The sequence below is a fragment of the Ceratotherium simum genome, chromosome 24 (assembly GCF_057802395.1).
Source record: "Ceratotherium simum simum isolate JZ-2026a chromosome 24, ASM5780239v1, whole genome shotgun sequence".
Classification (NCBI taxonomy): domain Eukaryota; kingdom Metazoa; phylum Chordata; class Mammalia; order Perissodactyla; family Rhinocerotidae; genus Ceratotherium; species Ceratotherium simum.
The window spans coordinates 12,629,764-12,651,804 of record NC_141923.1 but is presented as its reverse complement, the minus strand read 5'-3'; the positions used below and the strand labels follow the sequence as shown (position 1 = coordinate 12,651,804).

General features: G+C 40.4%; 2 protein-coding genes across 2 annotated transcripts; one reads left to right on the top strand and one right to left on the bottom strand.

Annotated features, from left to right (window-relative positions):
- Positions 1 to 1,857: 1,857 nt before the first annotated feature.
- Positions 1,858 to 4,739, bottom strand: GON7 (GON7 subunit of KEOPS complex). Its single transcript, XM_004434220.3, has 2 exons — positions 4,498 to 4,739; positions 1,858 to 2,276 (listed from the first exon to the last, which is right to left on the bottom strand). Exons 1-2 carry the CDS (start codon positions 4,703 to 4,705, stop codon positions 2,182 to 2,184), a joined length of 303 nt encoding a protein of 100 aa, XP_004434277.1. The 5' UTR covers positions 4,706 to 4,739; the 3' UTR covers positions 1,858 to 2,181.
- Positions 4,740 to 4,927: 188 nt separating this feature from the next.
- UBR7 (ubiquitin protein ligase E3 component n-recognin 7) lies at positions 4,928 to 21,682 on the top strand. The gene is made up of 11 exons (XM_004434221.3): positions 4,928 to 5,110; positions 7,309 to 7,442; positions 7,903 to 7,963; positions 9,203 to 9,298; positions 11,355 to 11,408; positions 11,646 to 11,751; positions 12,981 to 13,189; positions 13,367 to 13,516; positions 14,593 to 14,755; positions 15,771 to 15,832; positions 19,381 to 21,682. Exons 1-11 carry the CDS (start codon positions 4,961 to 4,963, stop codon positions 19,471 to 19,473), a joined length of 1,278 nt encoding a protein of 425 aa, XP_004434278.1. The 5' UTR covers positions 4,928 to 4,960; the 3' UTR covers positions 19,474 to 21,682.
- Positions 21,683 to 22,041: the final 359 nt, after the last annotated feature.

Below are 22,041 nucleotides of genomic sequence, written 5' to 3'. Positions count from 1 at the left end.
TGTCAAGTTTATTTTTACGTAGGATTGTTGGGTTGCTTTCTTGTACAAAACGTAAAGTTGGAGCTGTTTCAGAGATTAATTGTGCTCTGCTTGCCTGTGGCTGTTTGTACCCTTAGAAGGCAGATTAGAAAACCAGGCAAGGCATTTCTTTTATACTAGTCTTTAAAACTGATCCTTTTTGTCACACATGTGGCTCACTTATGAAGAAGACAGTATTAGAACTAGAATCAGTACTAAAATTAAGGAAAAGATCTATCAAACTTATAACCCAGACCTCAAAACACTGGACCACAAGCATGAATATCTTGAAATTTCTTCTTTATAAACACGTGTACTAAACAAAGATGGAAACAAAATGTTCAGGAGCAAAGTTCAGCTATTACTTTAAAAATAAGAACTGTTTTAACTATACAAGTTTTTTTAAGGGTTGTATAAAAAGATTATAAATCAATAACCGAATTGAAGTCCCAATATTAGAGACACTATCACAAACTGAACAAACAAGATAATTTCTGACCATTTATAAAACTTTTTTAGTTGGTATTGTTTTGATTACATAAGAGTACTTAGCGGAAGACTAATGTTCCAAGTAAAACAATTCTTTAAAGATATGAAAAGATGTGTAAATTCAGTTTCCTTAATAGCATGTACTTTGTTAAGCTATAGATTTCAGACTGTGTAACTGGGAGAGTACTACAGTAATCTTTTACAGGCTACGTGTATAACCCAACTCTGCCAATGGCTGCTCTGTAACTCTGGGCAAAGACCTATTCTTTTTTTTTTTTTTTTAATAATTTTATTTATTTTCCCCCCAAAGCTCCAGCAGATAGTTGTATGTCATAGCTACACATCCTTCTAGTTGCTGTATGTGGGACGCGGCCTCAGCATGGCCGGAGAAGCGGTGCTTCGGTGCGAGCCCGGGATCTGAACCCCGGGCTGCCAGCAGCGGAGCGCGCACACCTAACCGCTGAGCCATGGGGCCGGCCCAAAGACCTATTCTAAGATTCAATTTATCTCTGAAATAAATCATATAAGCTGTGGAGTTACTTCCAACTCTAAAATTCTATGACTATTTGTATTTCATTAGGTAAATGCTACTTGATTGCTTTCTATTTTAGCTATCTCAATGAACCAGGAAACATGCACAGTAAAAAAAAGCCTTAGTCCCACTGACGAGCAGAAAGGAAGACACACACACATATTTTAGGAATATATATTTTAAAAGATTCAATAGTCCTTTGTTAAGCAAAATCACTACTACAGGCTACAGGATGAGAGAAGACATCTAAGTTATAGTTAACAGATTGTTTACTTAAAGACTTAAATTTGTGTTTATATAGATAACATATCACAGCATAAAAGCACACCCCATCTGGCTGTGCTTTGTTGAGTGGTATCATCTCTGGATGTCCGTATATTGAGTGTGAGTTTGGACTCAAGGTTTCCTTGGGTCTCTCTCAAGGGGTCTCCTTTCTCTTCAGTATTTTTATTTCTATCTTCCTTTCACTTATACAGAACTGCCATTCTAATTTTTTTTTTCCCCTTTTTCTCTCCAAAGCCCCAGTAGATAGTTGTATGTCATAGTTGCATGTCATAGTTGCACATCCTTCTAGTTGCTGTATGTGGGACGCGGCCTCAGCATGGCCGGAGAAGCGGTGCATTGGTGTGCGCCCGGGATCCGAACCCCGGCCACCAGTAGCGGAGCTCGTGCACTTAACCGCTAAGACACGGGGCTGGCCCCCTGCCATTCTAATATTTAATACCCAATTTTCACCACTTGCTTAAGTCAGTTCTTTGAGATGTTACTGCCCCTGAACCATGACTGTACTTTTTATAACAGAAGCAGAAGCTGAAAGATGTAGACATCACACAATTTAATTCAAAGATTAAAAAGTAGAAAACAATAAAAATTCAGTTGCCAACTTAAGAGGATTTTACACATTAAGTATTGTATTTTATTTCCATGATCTGAAACTTATTTCTCACTCAAGAAAACAGATACATTTCTAAACATTTATTATATCTTTTTTTGATGGAAATAGACGAGACAGTTCCTTGACAAAACTGTCCCAGGAGAACAAAACAAATGCTTTTCCAAATTAGAGCACAAGTCTTCTTTAAATGTCAGTATGAGATAACTAAGTTATAGTAGCAGTCTTTTAAACTTCATAAAAGCTATTGTTAAGATGGTGGTTTCGGCCGTTTTGCAGATGGTCCATCTGAGTTAGTTCTGTTATCAATGTTATTTTCATCTTCCACATCATCTTCATCATCACCTTTTAAAATAAATATTTGTTGTATGACAATATGTTCAGTGCTTGAAAGAAATATAGATAGCTAAAATGGTTGATAATGAGACCATTTCACTTTAGGGATTAATAAAACCATGCATATATCAGATCTGAAATATGTATGGTTAAAAAGATTTCAGGAATTTTGGTGTTTAAAACCTTTCTTTTCTATCACTGTTTTTGGCGATATAATTCATATACCATAAAATTCACTCTTTTAAAGTATAAGGTTTATTGATTTAGTATATTCACTAGGTTGGGCAACTGATCACCACTAATTCTAGAACACTTGCATCATCCCAGAAAGAAATCCCATACCCTTTAGCAGCCACTTCCTATTCCCCTCAGCCCTTGGCAACCACTAATCTACTTTCTATCTCTACAGATTTGTCTATTCTGGTCATTTTATATAAATGAATCATAAAATATGCGGGCTTTTGTGTCTGCCTTCTTTCACTTAGCATGTTTTCAAGGTTCATTCACATTGTAGCAGTTATCAGTACTTCATTGGTTTTTGCTGCTGAATAACATTCCATTGTATCAACATGCATTTTGTTTATCTACTTATCAGCTGGTGGACACTTGTGTTGTTTCTACTTTTTAGCTATTATGAATAATGCTGCTATGAACATTCATGCAAACGTTTTTATGTGAACGTATGTTTCCAGTTCCCTTGAGAGAACTAGGAACGGAATTGCAGGGTCAGACAGTAACTTCATGTTTAACTTTTTGAGGAACTGCCAAACTGTTTTCCAAAGAAGGTACATTTTACATTTCCACCAGCAATGTATGAGAGCTCCAATTTCTTCACATCCTAGCAACACTTATTGTTCTTTTTGATTATAGCCATCCTAGTGGGCATGAAGTGGTATCTTATAGTGGTTTTGATTTTCGTTTCCCTGATAGCCAATGACGTTGAGCATCCTTTCATGTGCTTATTGGCCACTTGTATATCTTATTTGGAGAACTGCCTATTCAAATCCTCTGTACATTTGGTAGATGGATTATTTGTCTTTTTAGTGTTGGGTTCTGTCACTTTTCTTTAGTAAGTCTTATAATTTTAAAACTTGGTATATTCATATAAGATAAAATTCGTCATTTTAATCTCTGTCACTTTTAACAATGGAAATCCAAACCTAAGCTTTATGGGGACTTCTTTAAAGATACAAAAACATGTCCATCTATACAAAGATATTACACCATTAACAGAACAGGTGGCAGTTATTTCTGCAGTAAGTAATGACAGAATTTTTTTTTAAATGGCTCTAACTATATTCATTCTCATGCCAATGGTAATATTTTCAACAGATTAGGAGAGGTATTTTGGAAGCAAGAAACAGGATTTCACTCTCATGGAAACAACCTATTGTCTGAACTTGGTGTAATGTTCTGAATTGGCTCCTTCAAATTATCTGGAACTATCAAGATGAAAACAAGATGGAAAGAAAAAGTACAGTACAGTTTAAGCTCCTCTACAAAAAAGCTAAGTCCTGACTCCAATATTCAGTTTTTAGGTTCTTCAGCTCAGGGCAATCAAATGTCCCTATTTTTGTATTTAAGATGAGACTTAAAAAAAAATTAATGCAGCTAAATTTCCCGCTTTGACTTTCAAACTGCACAAACAAAACTGAGAAAGGAAAGGAGTCCCTGCGAGTTCAGACTTGCTCAACTGAAATCTGTTCCAATCTTCGGAACCTGCTCCTATTCTGCGATAGATGGCAGCCTTCCAAACATGTTTGTAATTTCACACCTGGGAAAACTCCCTGTCATCCTTCAATAGCCAGCTTAAAAGTCACGCCCTCTCTGAAGCCTTCCGGGGTTCCCTGGGTTTGCAACAGTTACAGAAGGCCCTGGGGTCACACTCGCCCTTTTTACCCAGAGTGTCTACCTGTCTAACCGCTCACCAGAGTGAGAGTTTCGCAGGTAAAGGAACTGAGTCGCCTTCACCTCATTCTTCCTCCAGGGCTCAGCTCCATGCCTGACACCGAGCAGGAGGCGTGCAGCACGTTTTTTGTGATATAAATGAAGAATCGCGAAAACGCTTGGGTAAGAAGCAGCCCAGATTAATCAGCCCAAATACAGCGGAAAGTGCCAACGTCTTTTAGGAAAAACTTCTTCCCCTGAGGCTCACTTTCTCCAAATCTGCCACTCTCCACGGGCGCCCCTGCCCCGCCCTCCTGTCGCTCCACACCGTCTCAGAGCTCACCGTCCAAGGCCTCGTCCGGTGCCACCGCCTCCCTGCCCTGCGCTTCCCGCTGTACCAGGGGGCCGAAGAGCTCGGCCACCAGCTCCCTCATCTGGGCCACTCCCGACAACAGGTTCTGGAAAGGGTCGGCGTCGCCGGGCGCCTCACAGGGCACCCGCAGCTGCCGCTGCTGCCCGTCCTGCCCAACATACTCGCCCAACAGCTCCATGGCGACTGCTGAGTTTCCAGAGCGCGTCACAAGGATGCGCCACCCGGAAGCGGAAGCCAGCCTGCGGCGGGCGCGGGCGGGAGAAGGGAGGGGAGTAACTTCCGTTCGTCGGAAGTCGCTCCTCCCCCTCCCTTCACCTCCTTTCTTTGGGATTGGTTCCTGGGACTCAGGCCCCGCCTCCTCCGGCCACGCCCCCTCGAGGCTGCTTTTCCCGCCTCCGCAGGGACAGAGCGGCGGTCCTGGTGACAGTTGAGCATGGCCGGAGCGGAGGGGCATGCTGGGCGGCAGTCGGAGCTGGAGCCCGTGGTATCGTTGGTCGACGTGCTTGAGGAGGACGAGGAGCTAGAGAACGAGGCGTGCGCCGTGCTGGGCGGCAGCGACTCCGAGAAGTGCTCCTACTCGCAGGTGGGCGCGTGGCCCGGGCGTGGTCTCCCCCGGGCTCCGCTGAGCCTCCTTTTCCCGACCGGACTTGCCCTGTTCCCGCCTGCCGCGGCCCGGCTCCCCCGTGCTGGTGCGGGGCCGCCGTTCTTCGTAGGCTCCCCCATGCCAGGCCCAGCTGCCCTTTTACCCTCAGCCCCTGGGCCCCCTTTCTCAGCCTCTGTCCAGCAGAAGCCCCCTCGTCCATCGGTCTGCCTCCGTCCGGCCCCTCAGGATTCCCGAGGCTCTGGCCCTGGAGCAGCTGCTCTGTCCTTCCTCTCCCGTCTCTTCTCGGCGCCCGGCTGCTTTTTACGAAACCATCCCCGTGACCTCTCAAAATTCAGACATCTTTGTCCCTACTTTTCCCATCCTAAGAGTATTTATTGGGAACCGAATGGGAGAGTGAAAGCAGAGTTAAAGGAGAAAGGTCTGGATTTGAAAATCTCCCTGTGTGGGCTGGGCTCCTTGACAGCTAGTTCCTCTGCAATTTAGTTTGACAAGTGCTAGCTGGTAGCTTTTTGGCGAGACGACGCAAGTACTGTGTCTGGCTGCCGTCTGCCCCCCATGGGGATGGACCTGAACCAGGACAGCAGGTGGCACTGGCAAAGGAGGAGAGGGGAAGAGGGAAGGAGCTACTTGAAGAGGAAATTTGGCACTTGGAAGATGTGAACAAGGATTTGAGGGGGTGTCATGTAGTGTTTGGTGACTCATCCGATATTTCTAGGTACAAAAATGGAGAAAGGTGGGTAGAAGAAAACTAACAAGGGATGAGAATTGGTAGGAGGAAGAATGTTACTTTCCAGGGGGGTGGAGTGGAACATTGGGGGATGAGGAGAGAGACTTGGGGTCATTATGTGATGTGGACTGAGATCATAATACCAGTTGTCACCGTTGGCCAGTCAAGCTTACACTGCCAAATGGTTAGATTTTTGAAAGCACCTGGTATCTAGAGATAGTCCCAGGTGTTGGCTGGTATTTTAAAACGTTTGGTCACCACCAAAACAACGTTTTCTCTGCTTTCCTTTTTTAAAAAAAGCCTGTACATGAGCTATTTTTGAAATGTAGTTAGCTTTGTAAAACAGACTTCCTTAACGTTTTCGTTTTTTATTGTAGTAAAATGTATGGAAAATTACACAAAACATGTGTAGGGCTTGAAAAACAAACACACACATGCAGTTACCTACCACCCAGATCAAGAAATAGAACATTACTGGCATTCCAGAAGCTTCCTTGTGTCTCCCTTCTTCCTAGAGGAGGGTAACCATTGTCAAGATTTCTAAAAGTTTTGCCTGTTTTTCCTTCAGCTTTTTATTTTGAAACATTTTAAATCTACAGATAAGTTGAAACACCTTTGTACCTCTTACACATATTCACTTTTTAACATTTTACCACATTTGTTTAATCTTTCTCGTCTTCGTAATATACTATTTCCTGCTGAACCATTTGAAAATAAGTTGCAGATATCATGACACTACACTTCTAAATACTTCAGCATGCGTCTCCTAAATATCAAAGGGATTCTTTTTTTTGTGTAAGATTAGCCCTGAGCTAACATCTGATGCCAATCCTCCTCTTTTTGCTAAGGAAGATTGGCCCTGTGCTAACATCCGTGCCCATCTTCCTCTATTTTATATGGGATGCCGCTACAGCATGGCTTGACAAGCGGCACCTCGGTGCGCACCCAGAATCTGAACCAGCAAACCCTGGGCCGTCGAAGCGGAGCACTAGAACTTAACTGCTACACCCTCAGGCCAGCCCCTCAAAGGGATTCTTTTAATGCATTGACTTTCTCTTTGGTGGAATCACAGCATTTTCCGAAATTAAAGTGTGGTGTTACTTACATAAACCTACACACATTCTCCTACATTTTCATGTGTTACAGTGACTAAACAGACCTGCTTATTCATAGCTGACTGAGAATATTAAACTTCCTATCACTTTAAGAAAAAATTGTATGAAAACAAGCACTAGTGTAGTAAATATATAGTGATCTGAAACATGCAACAATGTTTTGGTACTCTCTCGTGTAAGCTTTCTTATTAGTCTTAGTGGTTTTTACAGGAAGATCTTGACCACACATAATCTGATTTCAGTTATTTCTCAGATCAGATTATGGGTATTAGGTAACCATGCCATATTTAATTAATTTATTCTCTCTCTTTTTCCATTTTGGGGCTGTCTTTTAGGGCTCAGTAAAGAGACAAGCACTATATGCCTGTAGTACTTGCACTCCAGAGGGAGAAGAACCGGCAGGAATTTGCCTAGCTTGCAGTTATGAATGCCATGGAAGTCATAAACTATTTGAACTATACACAAAAAGGTAAAGACAATTAGAGATTGGTGCTGAATGCTTTTTAAATGTTTAGATTCTTTCCAAGCTGCATTTTTTTCTTAATCTTGCTTTTCCATTCAAAGTAATTGTGCATGGGTAAAATTTAATGTAATTGTTTTATATAATATAACTGGGCAGAAGAGTTTTTCCAGAGGGCTTTTTAAAATACAATTATGGAACAAACTGAAACTACTCATCCTTCTATGCCATTATTTTACTCGTGTAAGTTACAGATATTTGTCTTTATGCATGTTAATTTCAAGAATTATTAAATCTTTTATCGTTATGTGCTTGGAGAAATTCCAAATTGGATACATGAACAGCAACCAAGGCCACTTTTTAGATCCCAAAAATGAGTTGAAAGGGAAGAGGCTATGATATGAACTTAAAGAGTAGGTCATTAGATTTAAAAGAAAAATTAAAATTGGCTCTTCCTCCTTTGTTTCAGAAATTTTCGTTGTGATTGTGGAAACAGCAAGTTTAAAAATTTGGAATGCAAATTATTTCCTGTAAGTAAGCACTGTAACTATAGATGCATTGAAAGTAGCTGAGATTGATATTTGCCAGAGTGGGTAAAAATCAAATATTTTCCACAAAGGAAGTTCTTATGCTTATTCTTGGCAAATGGGCAAATCAATATTAGACTGTATTCCAGTTTTTATCCTGTTGGGAAGCTAAGTAACCTGTTCAGAGCCTACAGTATAGATTGTAATTAATATGAAAGGTTTTTGGGCGAATGTTCTTTGAAGTGATTCAGGTTTAGTTATGTTGATTGTACTCATGCTCTAAGACTTTTAAAGCAGAGGGTATGACTAAAAACTGAATAAATATGGGACCAGACCCGTGGCTTAGCGGTTAAGTGTGTGCGCTCCGCTACTGGCGGCCCGGGTTCGGATCCCAGGTGCACACCGACGCACATCTTCTCCGGCCATGCTGGGGCAGCATCCCACATACAGCAATTAGAAGGATGTGCAACTGTGACATACAACTGTCTCCTGGGGCTTTGGGGAGAAAAAGGGAAAAAAAGGAGGAAGATTGGCAACAAATGTTAGCTCAGGGCCGGTCTTCCTCAGCAAAAAGAGGAGGATTGGCATGGATGTTAGCTCAGGGCAGATCTTCCTCACAAAAAAAAAAAAAAAAACTGAATAAATAAAATTTGATAATAATGAATATGGGCTAGTTGCACACAGGAGTTTTTACTGCTTTTTGGCTAATAAAAACTATGCTTATATGATAAGTTTTAGTGAAATAACAGAAATGAAAGAGAAAGTAAGGGATTTTGCATTGTTCGATCATAATTGCCAAAACTGTCATGCTTTTCCCCTCCTTTGAAAGTTATTTTTAGGCAATTTTCTTGCCCGCTTTTTACCTCCTGGTAACCTGGGAGCTTTGGCTTTCACAGCTGGGCATTAAGAAGCGCTTTCAAATTCTAGGCCAACATCAGTTTACATAGGTTGATAATTAATTAATACTTATAGTTAACTTGTGTCACCATTTTATTAAATGGGTGTATTCGGTTTCCCCCAATTGCTACAAAGAAGTTACAAAAAATAAATTTTATTTTTGCCCTGTATCCTGGAAAAAGTATCCCTTTAATAGGCGTGAATTTTTTGTACTTTGAAAGTTAAAGACCAGCTCCTGGGGGGAAGATATTTAATGCAGAAATTTACTGAATGCATAAATTTCATGATGCCTGAAATTATAGTTAAAATCAGAACATATTATATATTGAAATTAATATCTTACAGGACAAAGCAAAGACAAATTCTGGCAATAAGTACAATGACAACTTTTTTGGATTGTACTGCATTTGCAAGAGACCTTATCCTGATCCTGAAGATGAGGTAAGAGCATTGGGGGCTGACACCTGGGACTGTGTCATCTCTGCCTTTGCTCCACAGCACCTTTCATTTCTGGGCCTCTGTAGCTGATCAGGAGGGATTTGGGGATTGTGAAAGGATTGAAGGTTTATTCCTTCCTATGAATCGGGGCTGGATCTGTAACTGGTACAGATCTCAACTGTTCTCATTCTTACATCACGAGAATAAAATATTGGACAGTACTTGCCCAAGGCTAGGAGCTTTTTCCTTCCCCTCCCTGTTTGCCTGCCTGCCTGCTCCACTCCTCCAAACACTTTCCCAAAAATGACCTTTGACTTCTTGCGTCCCTGGAAGAAAAGCAATGGAGTGTGCAAACTGGATCCTCTTAGAAATTTCAACTAGAAGTACACACAAAATTTAAAAAGAGTTTTTCTTCTTCCTCACTGCTGCGCCTTCTTACCTCCCAGGCGTAACCAGTGTTAATACGTTTTGATGTATATATTTTTAGACCTTTTTCTGTACACATATAAGTGTTTGAGTGAATGTGTATTTCAATTTGCAGTTTCCTTTTAACAAAAGTGAAAATTCTATACATTCACTTCTGCAACCTGCTTTGCTCACTTATCAGTATATCATAGACATCCTTCCATGTTAAACAATACAGTCTACCTTGTTCTAATCAGAGTATTCCGTAATTTGACATGCCATAAGTTAGTTACCTGAGTGTTCTTCCATAGCAGAATGGTGTTGTCTGATTTTTGAGTATTATAAAGAAAGCTGCAGTGAACATCCTTATACAGTAATACAACTGAGTATACTCCTGCAAGTATTTATATAGAACAGAAACCTAGAGGTAGAATTGATGGATCAATGGATATTTGTATTTAAAATTGTGATCTGTGAGAAGCGTTCAGCCACCAACAGTATGTGATAGTGTTTTTTCCCCAACACTCTTGTCATCCCTATGTATCCCCATTCTTTTAAAATTTTGCCACTCTAGTTGATGAAGAACGGTATTTTTAAAAAATTTTCCTTTCTCTGATCATGAGTGAGGTTATGCATCTTTTCATGAATTTATCGGACATTTGTAATAACGTTCTATCTGAATTGTCCTTTCGTATCCTTGGCCCATATTTTGATTGGGTTGGGTTTTGTTTATGTATTTACTGATTTGAAGGAGTCTTTTTGTATTTAGAGAAATTAGCCTCTGTCTTCTTTCTTGCTTTCTAGTTGTCTTGGAATTGTAATTATTGAACCAAATTATGTAGAGGAACAAATTGAAGATATCTTTGAGTTAACAAAGATAAAACCTTAAAACTGGATATTTTAAGGTATGGGGTAAAGTGTTATAACACTGTTGAATCAAAAGACAGAAAAAATAAGATGGTGAATAAATTGATCAAGGCAGAAGAAAGAATAAAACTGCTATTTATATATATATATAAAGCACTTTTTTTCCTTTAAGAAACCATAATAGCGAAAGGACAGAACAAAGTTGGAATGTTAATCAGTAGATATGAAAGCCTTGGAATAAAAGGAAAATCATTCTAAAAATAGTCTATGCCTTTTGGTATATAATTTTCCTAGGGCCAGAATCTTATTAGTTAATTAATTAATTCAAATTAGGGAAGTTGTTTTGTCCATATTATCAAGATTTTGCTTGTAACATTTACTTTTCAGTTACTCAGCAGCATGGTGTGGTAAAAAGTCCCAGTTGTCACATTCTGGATTGGTCAATTCATATTACCTCCCTGGGCCTGGGTTTATGTATAAAATGAGAATATATTACTTATTTATGAAGTTTTGTGAGAATCAGATATTAAGTAACTGATGTGAAAGAACTTTGATAGTTGCTTGCAAAGTGCTTTTCTCAAATGTAACACCAGTTCGTGTGGAATGAACTTCTTTGGCCCCTTGATCCACTGTTTCTCCCTGTCCCCTTGACTGCTGACATGTGGATAGTGTTCTCACAGATTTGGTAGAGAATTATTTAATATCTAATTCTACTGTGTGCCAGATTTACTTCTGTGTCCCAGGATTCACTGTAATCATTAACATACGAACTGCTTTTCCGTGTTAGATTCCAGATGAGATGATCCAGTGTATAGTCTGTGAAGACTGGTTCCATGGAAGGGTAAGGAAAGCTTTTCCCTTTTAAAGCCGTTGTCTTCACAAGAAGAGAAAAGATCTTTTTTTTTGTATTGTGTTATATTTTACATTATAATTACTCTTCTAAAAATCAATTATAAAGATGTCAGTGTACTCTTGCAATATTTGTTTGTGTACTCTTGCAATATTTGTTTATGAAAGAGTGAGCATTTTAGACAACTTGGAAATTACAAGGAAAATATTGGGTTTTCTGTATTCACAGCATCTTGGTGCCATTCCCCCTGAGAGTGGGGACTTCCAGGAGATGGTGTGCCAGGCTTGTATGAAACGCTGCGCTTTCTTGTGGGCTTATGCTGCGCAATTGGCAGGTAGGTGTCTCTGTGGAGTTGGTGTGCCACAGAGTTGTGCTTGTGAAATTGTGTGTTCAGTCGAGAATTTTTAGCAATTACTTTTAAGTAGACTCTGAGGTATACAAAAATGCGTAAGATATGTTTCTTGCCCACAAGGTGCTTGTAGATTGGTTGGGAGACTACCAAGAACAAATCTGTACTTAAATGGCATGGTGCAGAGTATGGATGAGACCAGAATTAGAGAAAATGAAGGAGGCAGTTTTTGAATGGGACTTCGAGAGATAAATAGAACTCAAAGAAGTGTAAGACATGCTATGGTTGGGCAGGGGCTGGTAGGTTGTATAGTATGTTACCTGGTGCTTTTATTATACACTAAGAAGTGACCCAAACAACTAATCAGCAGTGAATGGTCTTGAGGCATTAAATATTTTATTTTGTTGGTAACACTATACATATTTCTTAATTTATTTGTCAAGTGGCAGTTACTCATCATATCTGCTGCTCTGGCCCCATAATTTCTTGCCCTGCTCACCCTTAGGGAACACTTCACCATACAAACCACGAGCAGCAAGCCATACCTAAGATCTCACCCTGTGCTTTTGATTAGTCTCAGAATTCTCAAACCTGGTGCTCCCTCCTTCTGTTCTTATCCTCGCCACTTCTCTCTCTCTCTTTGCACTGGACCTGTATATATTTCTCATTCATTGGATTCTCTTAGTTGATCTTCCCGCTCCTCTTCATTTCCTTTCCTGTCAGCAGACGGCTTCACCTCCTCTTAAATTGAAATGCCACCATGCACCATGAGCTTCCTTATCGTTTCTCTTCTCTCCTTTGTCGTATTTATGCTTCTCTACCCATCCTTTTTGATTTCCTCCTTGCATAAAGGAAAGCTGGTGGTTTTTTCAAAACCACCCCACTCACTGTTTTTGCAGTTAACTCTCTTTCTACTGCCCCTTGCTTCTTGAGGTGTCCCATCTCTCTTTAACGTCTGTGGTATTTTTCTTTCTTTTTTACGTAGAAAGTGCTTAAGTAGTGATTGATATTTGTAAATGAACTGTTCAATTATGTGAACTCTTTGGATTAGGCAGGCAGAACCTAAAAAAGTGTTGATATTTCCTTTCTCATTATTGCAGAGATTAAGGTTGACTTTCTCTTTTCCAGATTCTGAAATATTTTTTAATCAGACCAAGTGCTTTCGTTGTCTAAGGGTCTGTGGATATGTGTGTGTGTTTTCATTGAACCCACAGTAACCAAAGTATCTGCTGAGGATGATGGGTTGGTGCTGAATGTTGATGGAATTGGTGATCAGGAAGTTATCAAACCTGAAAATGGAGATCATCTAGATAGTACCCTCAAAGAGGATGTTCCAGAACATGGAAAGGATGCTGTCAAAGAAGTTAAAGCAGAGCAGACTAATGAACCATGTACCAGCTCTAGTTCCGAATCGGATCTCCAGGTAACATATGAAATGTGAGCCATAAGAGAAATAAAACTTAAGCAAAATTAATTCTGTAAGCTCTATGGCTTTGGATTTCAATTGTACCCTCTGCCTAAAGAAATCCCTTTACAAAATCTGAACTATGAAAGCTATGATAGTTAAAAAAATACCCTTCAAAACTTAATTTTATTTCAGACGGTGTTTAAGAATCAACACCTCAACACAGAGTCACAGCCTGGCTGCAGACTTCAGGAGCTTAAAGCTAAGCAGTTTGTAAAGAAAGACACTGCCACCTATTGGCCCCTGAACTGGCGTAGCAAGTTATGTACCTGCAAAGACTGTATGGTGAGTAAGTACCTGATCAAGTTCAATGTTAGCATGTTTTGTGGAATGATGCCTAAAATAAGAACATCTGGGGTCCGGCCCCGTGGCGTAGCGGTTAAGTGCTCGCACTCCGCTGTTGGCGGCCCGGGTTCTGATCCCGGGCGCGCACCTATGCACTGCTTGTCAAGCCATGCTGTGGAGGCATCCCATACAAAAAAAAAGTGGAGGAAGATGGGCATGGATGTTAGCCCAGGGGCAGTCTTCCTCAGCAAAAAAAGAGGAGGATTGGCATGGATGTTAACTCAGGGCTGATCTTCCTCACCAAAAAAAATAAATAAAAAATAAAATAAGAACATCTGAAAAGTTTATTTATGAAATTGATGTTAGAGAACTTAAAAAAATTTTATATTAAGCAAATTTATGAAATAATATTTGCAATCTGAATGCTTGTAGAAGAAATTGAGAATTATGCAATACTTTTTATTTACTTATCTTCAGTTAGTGTAAAATAGCAATTCTTAGCTCTTTTATAAATCATAGGTTAAGGGGCCGGCCCAGTGGCGCAAGTGGTTAAGTGCGCGTGCTCCGCTGTGGCAGCCCAGAGTTCGCCGGTTTGGATCCTGGGCGTGCACCAACACACCGTTTGGCAAGACGTGCTGTGGCAGCGTCCCATATAAGGTGGAGGAGGATGGGCATGGATATTAGCCCAGGGCCAGTCTTCCTCAGCAAAAACAGAGGAGGATTGGCAGATGTTAGCACAGGGCTGATCTTCCTCACAAAAAAATCATAGGTTAATTTATATTAATTTATATCATAGAATTGCTTGGAAACACAAATTGCTTGAAAGTTACAGTAAGTCAATGGTTTTCAAATAAAGACCTCTTAGACCACACAATATCTACTAGGAAGTTGGGAGATTTCTAAAAGAGATTTGGGCAAAAAGAATAAATAATTCAAGCAACTCTGTGCTGAAAGGCTCAGGTTTTTCTGGCACTTAATCTAAAAAAAATTAAATAAATTTTTAGTGCTTCTCATGAGGTTAACTTTCTGAGAATGACATACAGTTCTAATGGGGAAACTGGTTTTATTTTTTAAAGAAAATGTATGGCGATCTAGATGTCCTGTTCCTGACAGATGAATATGACACAGTTCTGGCTTATGAAAACAAGGGCAAGGTCGACCAGGCGGCTGACAGGAGGGACCCTCTGATGGACACCCTGAACAGCATGAACAGAGTCCAGCAAGTGGAACTGATTTGTGGTAAATACTGTTTGAGTGTAAAAATTCATGAAGTTCATAAAGTTTCCTTCACTATTGAAAAAAAAAATATATATATATAAGGAGGACACCTAATGCCTATATTTTAATTTCATACAAAGAAAGTTTAAACTTGGATTTATACAGTAGACCTCAGCTACATTTGCTTAATTGTAATGTTGCTGGGGATTTAGCCTGTATTACCGTTTAATCAGGGTGATATGCTAGAATAATTACATTCTTGAGAAACCACAACGTGCTATTTTGACTAAGGGTGGATGTAGGAGTAACGAATATTAGAAAGTCCATTTCTTTTTCCATCCATTGAAATAATTTTCATTGAGCATTACATGTCATCTTTTTGAGCAAAACATGTCATTGTCTTGACAGTTCTTGACGTTGCTTCAGTGGTTCAGAGGAAGCCACTAGAGGGGAAAATTCATTCATTGTGGGCTTTTACGGTTTTTCCCCCAGTATGCCCAGCTTCTTTTAGTGATTTCTATCTCGGCCAGTTTCTGCTCGGATGTCATTACCTTTGTGCCCCTTGTATGGCATGGGTCATTTCTGGCTTTTATTTGTAACTATTTCATTAATTTCCTTTTGCCTTCATTAGGCTAAATGCTTTTCGAGGCTGGAGGCTGCATCTAAAACATTTTGGTAGCCCTCAAGATGCCTCGTACATAATATAAACTGTTGAGTGAGTTCACGAGTTTTAAAACTTAATGTTTGACGAGTGCAAGGTTATTTCAAGTATTAGAATTCCAGAGAGAGAGGAAATCCTTTAAAAAATTCTTAGCTAATCTTTTTGAGAGTGAGGATATTTCTGTTTTTTAATGAAAAAGGGTCCCAGATATCAAAATGAAAGAATTTGAGAGAAATTGGGAACAAGTTTTTATGCAGGTTTCACTTAGAAATTTAAACTATTAACATACTCAAATGTCAACGGTAAAGAAATATTTTGTTTCTGAAAGCAAATGGCTTATCTAAAGTTTAAGTCCTTTTTTTGTTGTTGATTTAGAATATAATGACTTGAAGACTGAACTTAAAGACTATCTCAAGAGATTTGCTGATGAAGGCACGGTATGTTGAGTTAAAGAATTTTAATCATAGCCCTGTATGTTTTGAATAAACTGTTCATTTTCTTTGATGAAAAAAATGACTGTGCATCTTAAACTGGATACTGGAGAGTTTAGTGCAGGCAGAGCTAAGAGAAATCAATCAGAGGCTGTGAAGCACCAGCGGACTGGCCACAGTGGGAGTCCTTCCCAACCCTGGGGTGGAAGGGATGAGGGCCGGAGCAGTCACACAGGATCTGGAGAGAGGAGTCATAGTCTAGGAGAGCGCCATTGGATCAGCCCTACTGATTCTGCCCATCCTGACCTTCAAGCAAGGATCCCTGAGGAGGAAGGAAAAATGACCAGGCAGGAAAAAATGAAATCCAGACCCCTTTTCTGGGATTTTGGGTTCTATAGTTTAGAATAAAAGAACTTTATCATTGGAGGCTAAAACATTTCTCTTGCTGGTTAAGAGAGCCTAGATACTTTAAAGGGTCACATTGACTCTATGATATGTAATGTTTTAAAACAGTCTTCCAGATGAGTTTACAATACTTCCTAGCTCTTTACTACTCCTATGTTGGACAGAATTTTTTTCTAAAATACCTTTCTGGGGGCCAGCCCCGTGGCTTAGCGGTTAAGTGCGCGTGCTCTGCTACTGGGGGCCTGGGTTCGGATCCCGGGCGTGCACCGACCCACTGCTTGTCCTGCTATGCTGAGGCAGCATCCCACATATGGCAACTAGAAGGATGTGCAACTATGACATACAACTAGCTACTGGGCCTTTGGGGAGTAAAAGGGAAAAAAAAAGAGGAGGATTGGCAATAGATGTTAGCTCAGGGCTGATCTTCCTCACAAAAAATAAATAAATAAATAAAAATAAAATACCTTTCTATCTTCCAAAGGCAGATATAAAACAAAATTTAACTTTTCTTTCCATGGCCTAAGGTTGTTGTTATAGACGGTTAAATGTTTTGCTCTGCTACAGCCAGACATAGAAATCAAGTCAGACGTGGTCTGATGGATACTCAGGAAGTGCCCTGAGACTTGCTGTCTTGGAAGGAGTCTCTACCAGCCTACTTTAGGTCATTTTCTTCTTTCTCAGAGAACTTGCAGCTGCCTGGACAGGGTCACAGTGCTACCTTTCTGCAAAACAAATTGTGATGTCAGAAGTTAAAAGAGCCTTCTCTTAAATAGTATCCTCATTTTTTAGAGAATGTTCTTCACTGTCACTATGAATGTCTTCCTCCTTCCCAGCAGTTCTTAAACTACAGTTATTTCTTGTTTCTGTTGCAAAGGCTAAATTCTGGTTAATGCAGACTCGTGCTTCTCTCTCGCTAGAACTAAGAATGTTCATGGGTGTAACTGTTTTAACCTCTGCGCTATTAGTGGACATTCGAGGGTTTCAGATGTGTCAGAGCACATGCTCTTGGCTCTACTCTTCAGCCTCTGCTCTTGTACAGTTTGTCGTCACAGTGCTCTTTCTTAATTTTATTACACACAAACACTTAAAATCACATAAAAGAAAAAAATTAGGTATGTTGTCTTTTTCCATTCACATCTGATACCATTTTATTCAGTCTTCATATGTATCTTCAACATGTGGATCTTTGTTATCACTGGAGCCGCTCTTTATGATTCTTCATGAGAGAGTTTTTTTTATCTGATGTGATGATTTAAAACGACAGAAAAATATTATTTTTTATTGTTTGTTCCATGACATTACTAACTACATCTTTCCAAAAATAACAAACAAAAACCTTAAGTTGCCATAAGAGTTATCTGCTTTGGTTGTATTTGTCTGCAAAAGATAATGCTAATAAGTTCTAGATGTTCTCAGATGATGGACTGCCTTTTATTTAATGTTTGTGTCTGACTATTAAAAAAAAAACACTTAGAAACTACAGATTTTCTGCGACAAGCCGATCAAATGATTTATTATTGAACCCAAGTACTTTTTCTGTAACATTTCTACTCTGCATGTTGGCTGTGACCATGTGAGGGCGTCTAGAAACTAAAAATTGCACATTCTAATTTGTGTGCTTTCAGGTCTCCTCCCACAATATCCTGGCAGGAGAGATTTTTTCCTTTTATTGCCTTTTAGTGTCTAATGTTTGTGATCCAAGGTAAGGATGGATCTTTCATAGTGGAACTCCCAAGTATCCTATTTATTGGCATTTTATAAGTGTAAATTTCCGAGCCTTTTAGCCAAGTACATTAAAGCTTTGAGCTGTAGTTATTTATCTCAGAATGTGTTAGCCATCTAGACTTTGAATCTGTTCGGCGTTCTCATTCCTCACCGGGTGACCAGCAGTTTTATTCTTGGTGCTTGTGAAACTGGTGTATTAGCTACTGGACTGTGGTGGAGAACGGACAAAATGTTCCGTTCTTCCATTGGGAGGATTAATAAGTAATTATCTCACCCCCAGAAAGTGATTCAAGTTAACATTCCATTTGCAGTTGTTAGCAGCACTTAACCCTGGGGAGGGAGAGGCGGGGGATTTCACTTTATACACAAGTATTTGTCCTCTTTCTTACTTTCTCTTTTTCTCTCTCTCCCTCTTGCTCACAGGCATTGACGTGCTTTCTTTTTCTCTCTCTCTCCCTCTCCCTGCCCCACCTTCATTCCTTCATGACAGTAAGCATGTGTTGCCTTTGTAATTAAAAAGTAAATTAATAAACCGTCTCTTGCGATTTCCGTAAACAGCTTTAGATCAGGTCAGCTGGCGTAGGCTCACTCTGGGGTGGGCAGGGTCTCCTTCCTGGTCGCCCAGTTTACTTTTTTATCCGTATTTTCCCTTTGTCTTCTTTTCTTATTTTTAATGCTTTATTTTGCTAATATCTTAAACACCTTTGTATGATGCTCCACTCCTTTTTCCTATAAAATGGAAGACAAATTTCTCATTTTTATTGCATAAAATGGATATTCCATTTACTAAAAGTAGTGCTGCCGTAGCTTTTTAGCTTTTACCAATTATTTTTCTGTTTATATAGCAAACATCTTTAATTTTAGAGTCTCCAAGAGGGAAAAGTTTTTTGGTTCCTTTTTTCAGTAAAGGAGAAAACACAAATCTCAAAGCAAAACAGACTTTGTTTTCTGTGGGTGCTTATGCAGAGCTGGAGGACATCCCCAAAAGATGGCTGTGGCCGTGAGAGAGCAAACAGCAGTCTTAGGAGACTTTCAGGGGTCTCAGTTTTTTGCTGGCTCTGCCACTTTTCTTTTCAGCTAATATTTATTGAGAACTTTCTATGTGCCAGGCAGTGTTCTGCAGGCATTATATCTCATCCGATCTTCAGTGACCCTGCTTTTATCTCAGTTTGTTTGAGGAAACTGAGGTAGGTGTGGAATCTATGCTCTGCACCATGATGCTCTTCTGCCTGGCTGTGTGACTCTGCACAGGCCCCGCTCTATGAGCCTGGATGAGCTCTCGTATAAAATGGAGATAGTAAATTAATTACACACTAAAATAATTCTTATCAGCAATATTGTTTGACTTGCTTGTGAATGTTATGACTGGTTATTGCTGTCCTGTGATGTAGTTCTCTTTCCTAACGTTTGCTTTTCATCAACAGGTTGTTAAGAGAGAGGACATCCAGCAGTTCTTTGAGGAATTTCAGTCAAAAAAGAGAAGAAGAGTGGATGGGATGCAGTATTATTGCAGCTAGAGTGGAGTGTGGTGCCTTCTCCTCCAGGCCAATGAAAATGCCGCTTACTGTTCCAGGAATAAAAGAGGCAGAGTTCACATTTGGTCCTCTTTCCGTCCTGTCCCTGGAGAGGCCTCCTCCTCTGGCCTTGAGCTTCCTTCACTCTCAACTACAGTAGCCACAACGTTTATGCTGATTTCACAACCAGCATTCTTTCTGACTCAACTAAATGCAACTCATTCCACAGACTTCAGCTCCCCATCCCCCAGTCTATCCAGGGTTGTTTGCTTATAAGTTTTAAGATGTTTGATTTGGTTTTGAGAAAGTAAACTAGTTTCTTTTCTAATGATTTGTCCTTTAACTCCTGAATGTGTCTTCTCTGCCACAGAGCTGTTGTCGTCCAGGACCTGCTCTGTGGGGCATCGCAGAAGTTCTCTTCCTGTCAGCTAGAACCTCTATAGTCCCCTCACCTCTGTGATCCTGGTGCCTTGGGTCAAATCTTCCTCAAGCCTGATCTGCTTCTTCTCACACATCCCTGCTCTCTGAGGTTTGGTCACACTTTGGAAGGGATCTCGGAACTTGTTTCCTCTGGGCCCAACCTCCAGAGTAGCCAGAACTGATGGTTTTCTGGCCTGGATGACTGTCACAGGCAGGGAGATTGGCTGATGGCAGGATTGAGGAAGCCAAACTTTGTTACAAATTTTACTAATAAATTTAAAGTGAAAATTTCATTCACAATTCTGCTGACACTAGAATATTAGAATTTCAGTACTGTAGTGCTCACAGTCCTTCCTGGGAGAAAATTTGCCAGTATACTAGTCCCTCTTCTGCTGCCTAAAAATAGACCGGGTACTACCCTGTGAAATCTTGGTGGTTTACAAAGTCCTCTGGATTTCTTTATATTATCAGGGATATTCATAAGCGTATATTAAAAACAGACCTATTTTGATATTGTTCTATTATGAAAATGTTATTAGAACCCCAATAAATTATTATTTTTCCCCTTAAATCTGTGCTGAAGAAAAAAGATACTGGCTTAGGTTCCTTGTAAGCAGCAGGGCCGTGAGTGCCCTGTTTTGGAAGAGGCAGACTGTGGAAAAGATTCCGAACGAGGCCCTGGGCTGCATGAATGATGAGCTTTATGTATATAAACGTTAATGTCCACAGCTGGTTCCCTAATGACTATGAGATCTTCTTTGGAAGAACCTCATAGAATGTTGTATAAAACCCCATGTTTGAGGGGAAGTCCTTTCACTTGGTATGAAATCTCTTTAAAGACCCTCGGTCTCTGTGGAAAACACCTTCTGATGAACACAGAGCCCTCCGTTGCTCTCTCCCTCTGGAGGAGCGTGGTGTTTCCTACAATAATGACATACTGTGAGGTATGTGACTGTAAGCATTTGAGGCTTTGGGGCCACACATGTATCTTACTCCTTTGTGTGTGCAGCAGTCACTCCTGAGTGCCCACCGATCCCTGGAGGAGAGGAACTAGACTACAGCAAGTCAAGGCCTCAAAGAAATGGTCCAACCCATGTTTTTCTGCATCAAACCTCTAATTACAGATTCTCCTGGAGAGTGGTGTGTGGAGCTGGAAGGTCTTGTGGCCACAGGAGATGCTTGTGTGCCCCGAGCTGGCATTGTAGAAAAGGGAAACAGGCTGAGTTGGAAAGCTCAGGGTGTCTTGGAGAGTTTGCAGTCCCCAGCTTGGGAACTCTTCCAGGTCTGAGGGGTTTTGAACCCCTCTGCAAGGTTGCACTAGCAGTGTACTGTTGTGGCCTGAAAGTTGATATCTTCTCAGACGTTTGATTTAACTACCAGAAAGTTCCTTACTTCTTGCGACAGGTCAGGACCAAGTCTCAGAGGCGATGCATTACTGTGCAGCACAATAATAGAAATCAGCCAGTGCTGAAGGGCTCGTCCTATGAAAGGTACTGTTCCTTCTCTTGCATCAACCAGAAAACCTCTTTTTTTTTACCTGTTGTTCACAACTAGTTTTCTTATTGACTATTGGACCGTCTCTTCTTGTAGAGACAGATTTTGGCCAACATGTGGCAGTTGATATTAATGCATGTTTTATGCAAAACAAGAATATGATATTAGTTGCTTTTAAGGAATTCTGGCATTGTATGTGCATTTTTGTAGAATTGTTACTGGACTTATAATTACATATTAACTCCAATCAGGTTTCTGTAAAATTTAAATAAAACCAATTCAAAATAGTGGCTTTTCAGATTGTTTGTAGTCGTATTTAAGTGTACACAGCCTCCCCTTGCAGGTTATGAGGAAGTGAGTAGAATGTGAGTATACTCCAGCAGCCGTTCCTGCCCCCGGTCCTGCTCAGGCGGAGGGACTGGTTCACTTCTCTCCTGCCGTTTGATAAGATGTGGCCTGATCTGAGGTCCCACCAGCAGAGCCCCTCACTCCTCGGGCTTTACAACACCCGGAGGGAGGTTCCATAATTCCCGTTGGGCCCAGATGAACGGGAGAACAGAGACATGGGCTTGGGTTGTGACTGATCGCAGTGTGTCCAGGCGCTGCCGTGTGCAGATGGAGGGAGGGCTGGGAGCCCACAGTCCACGGACAAGATGA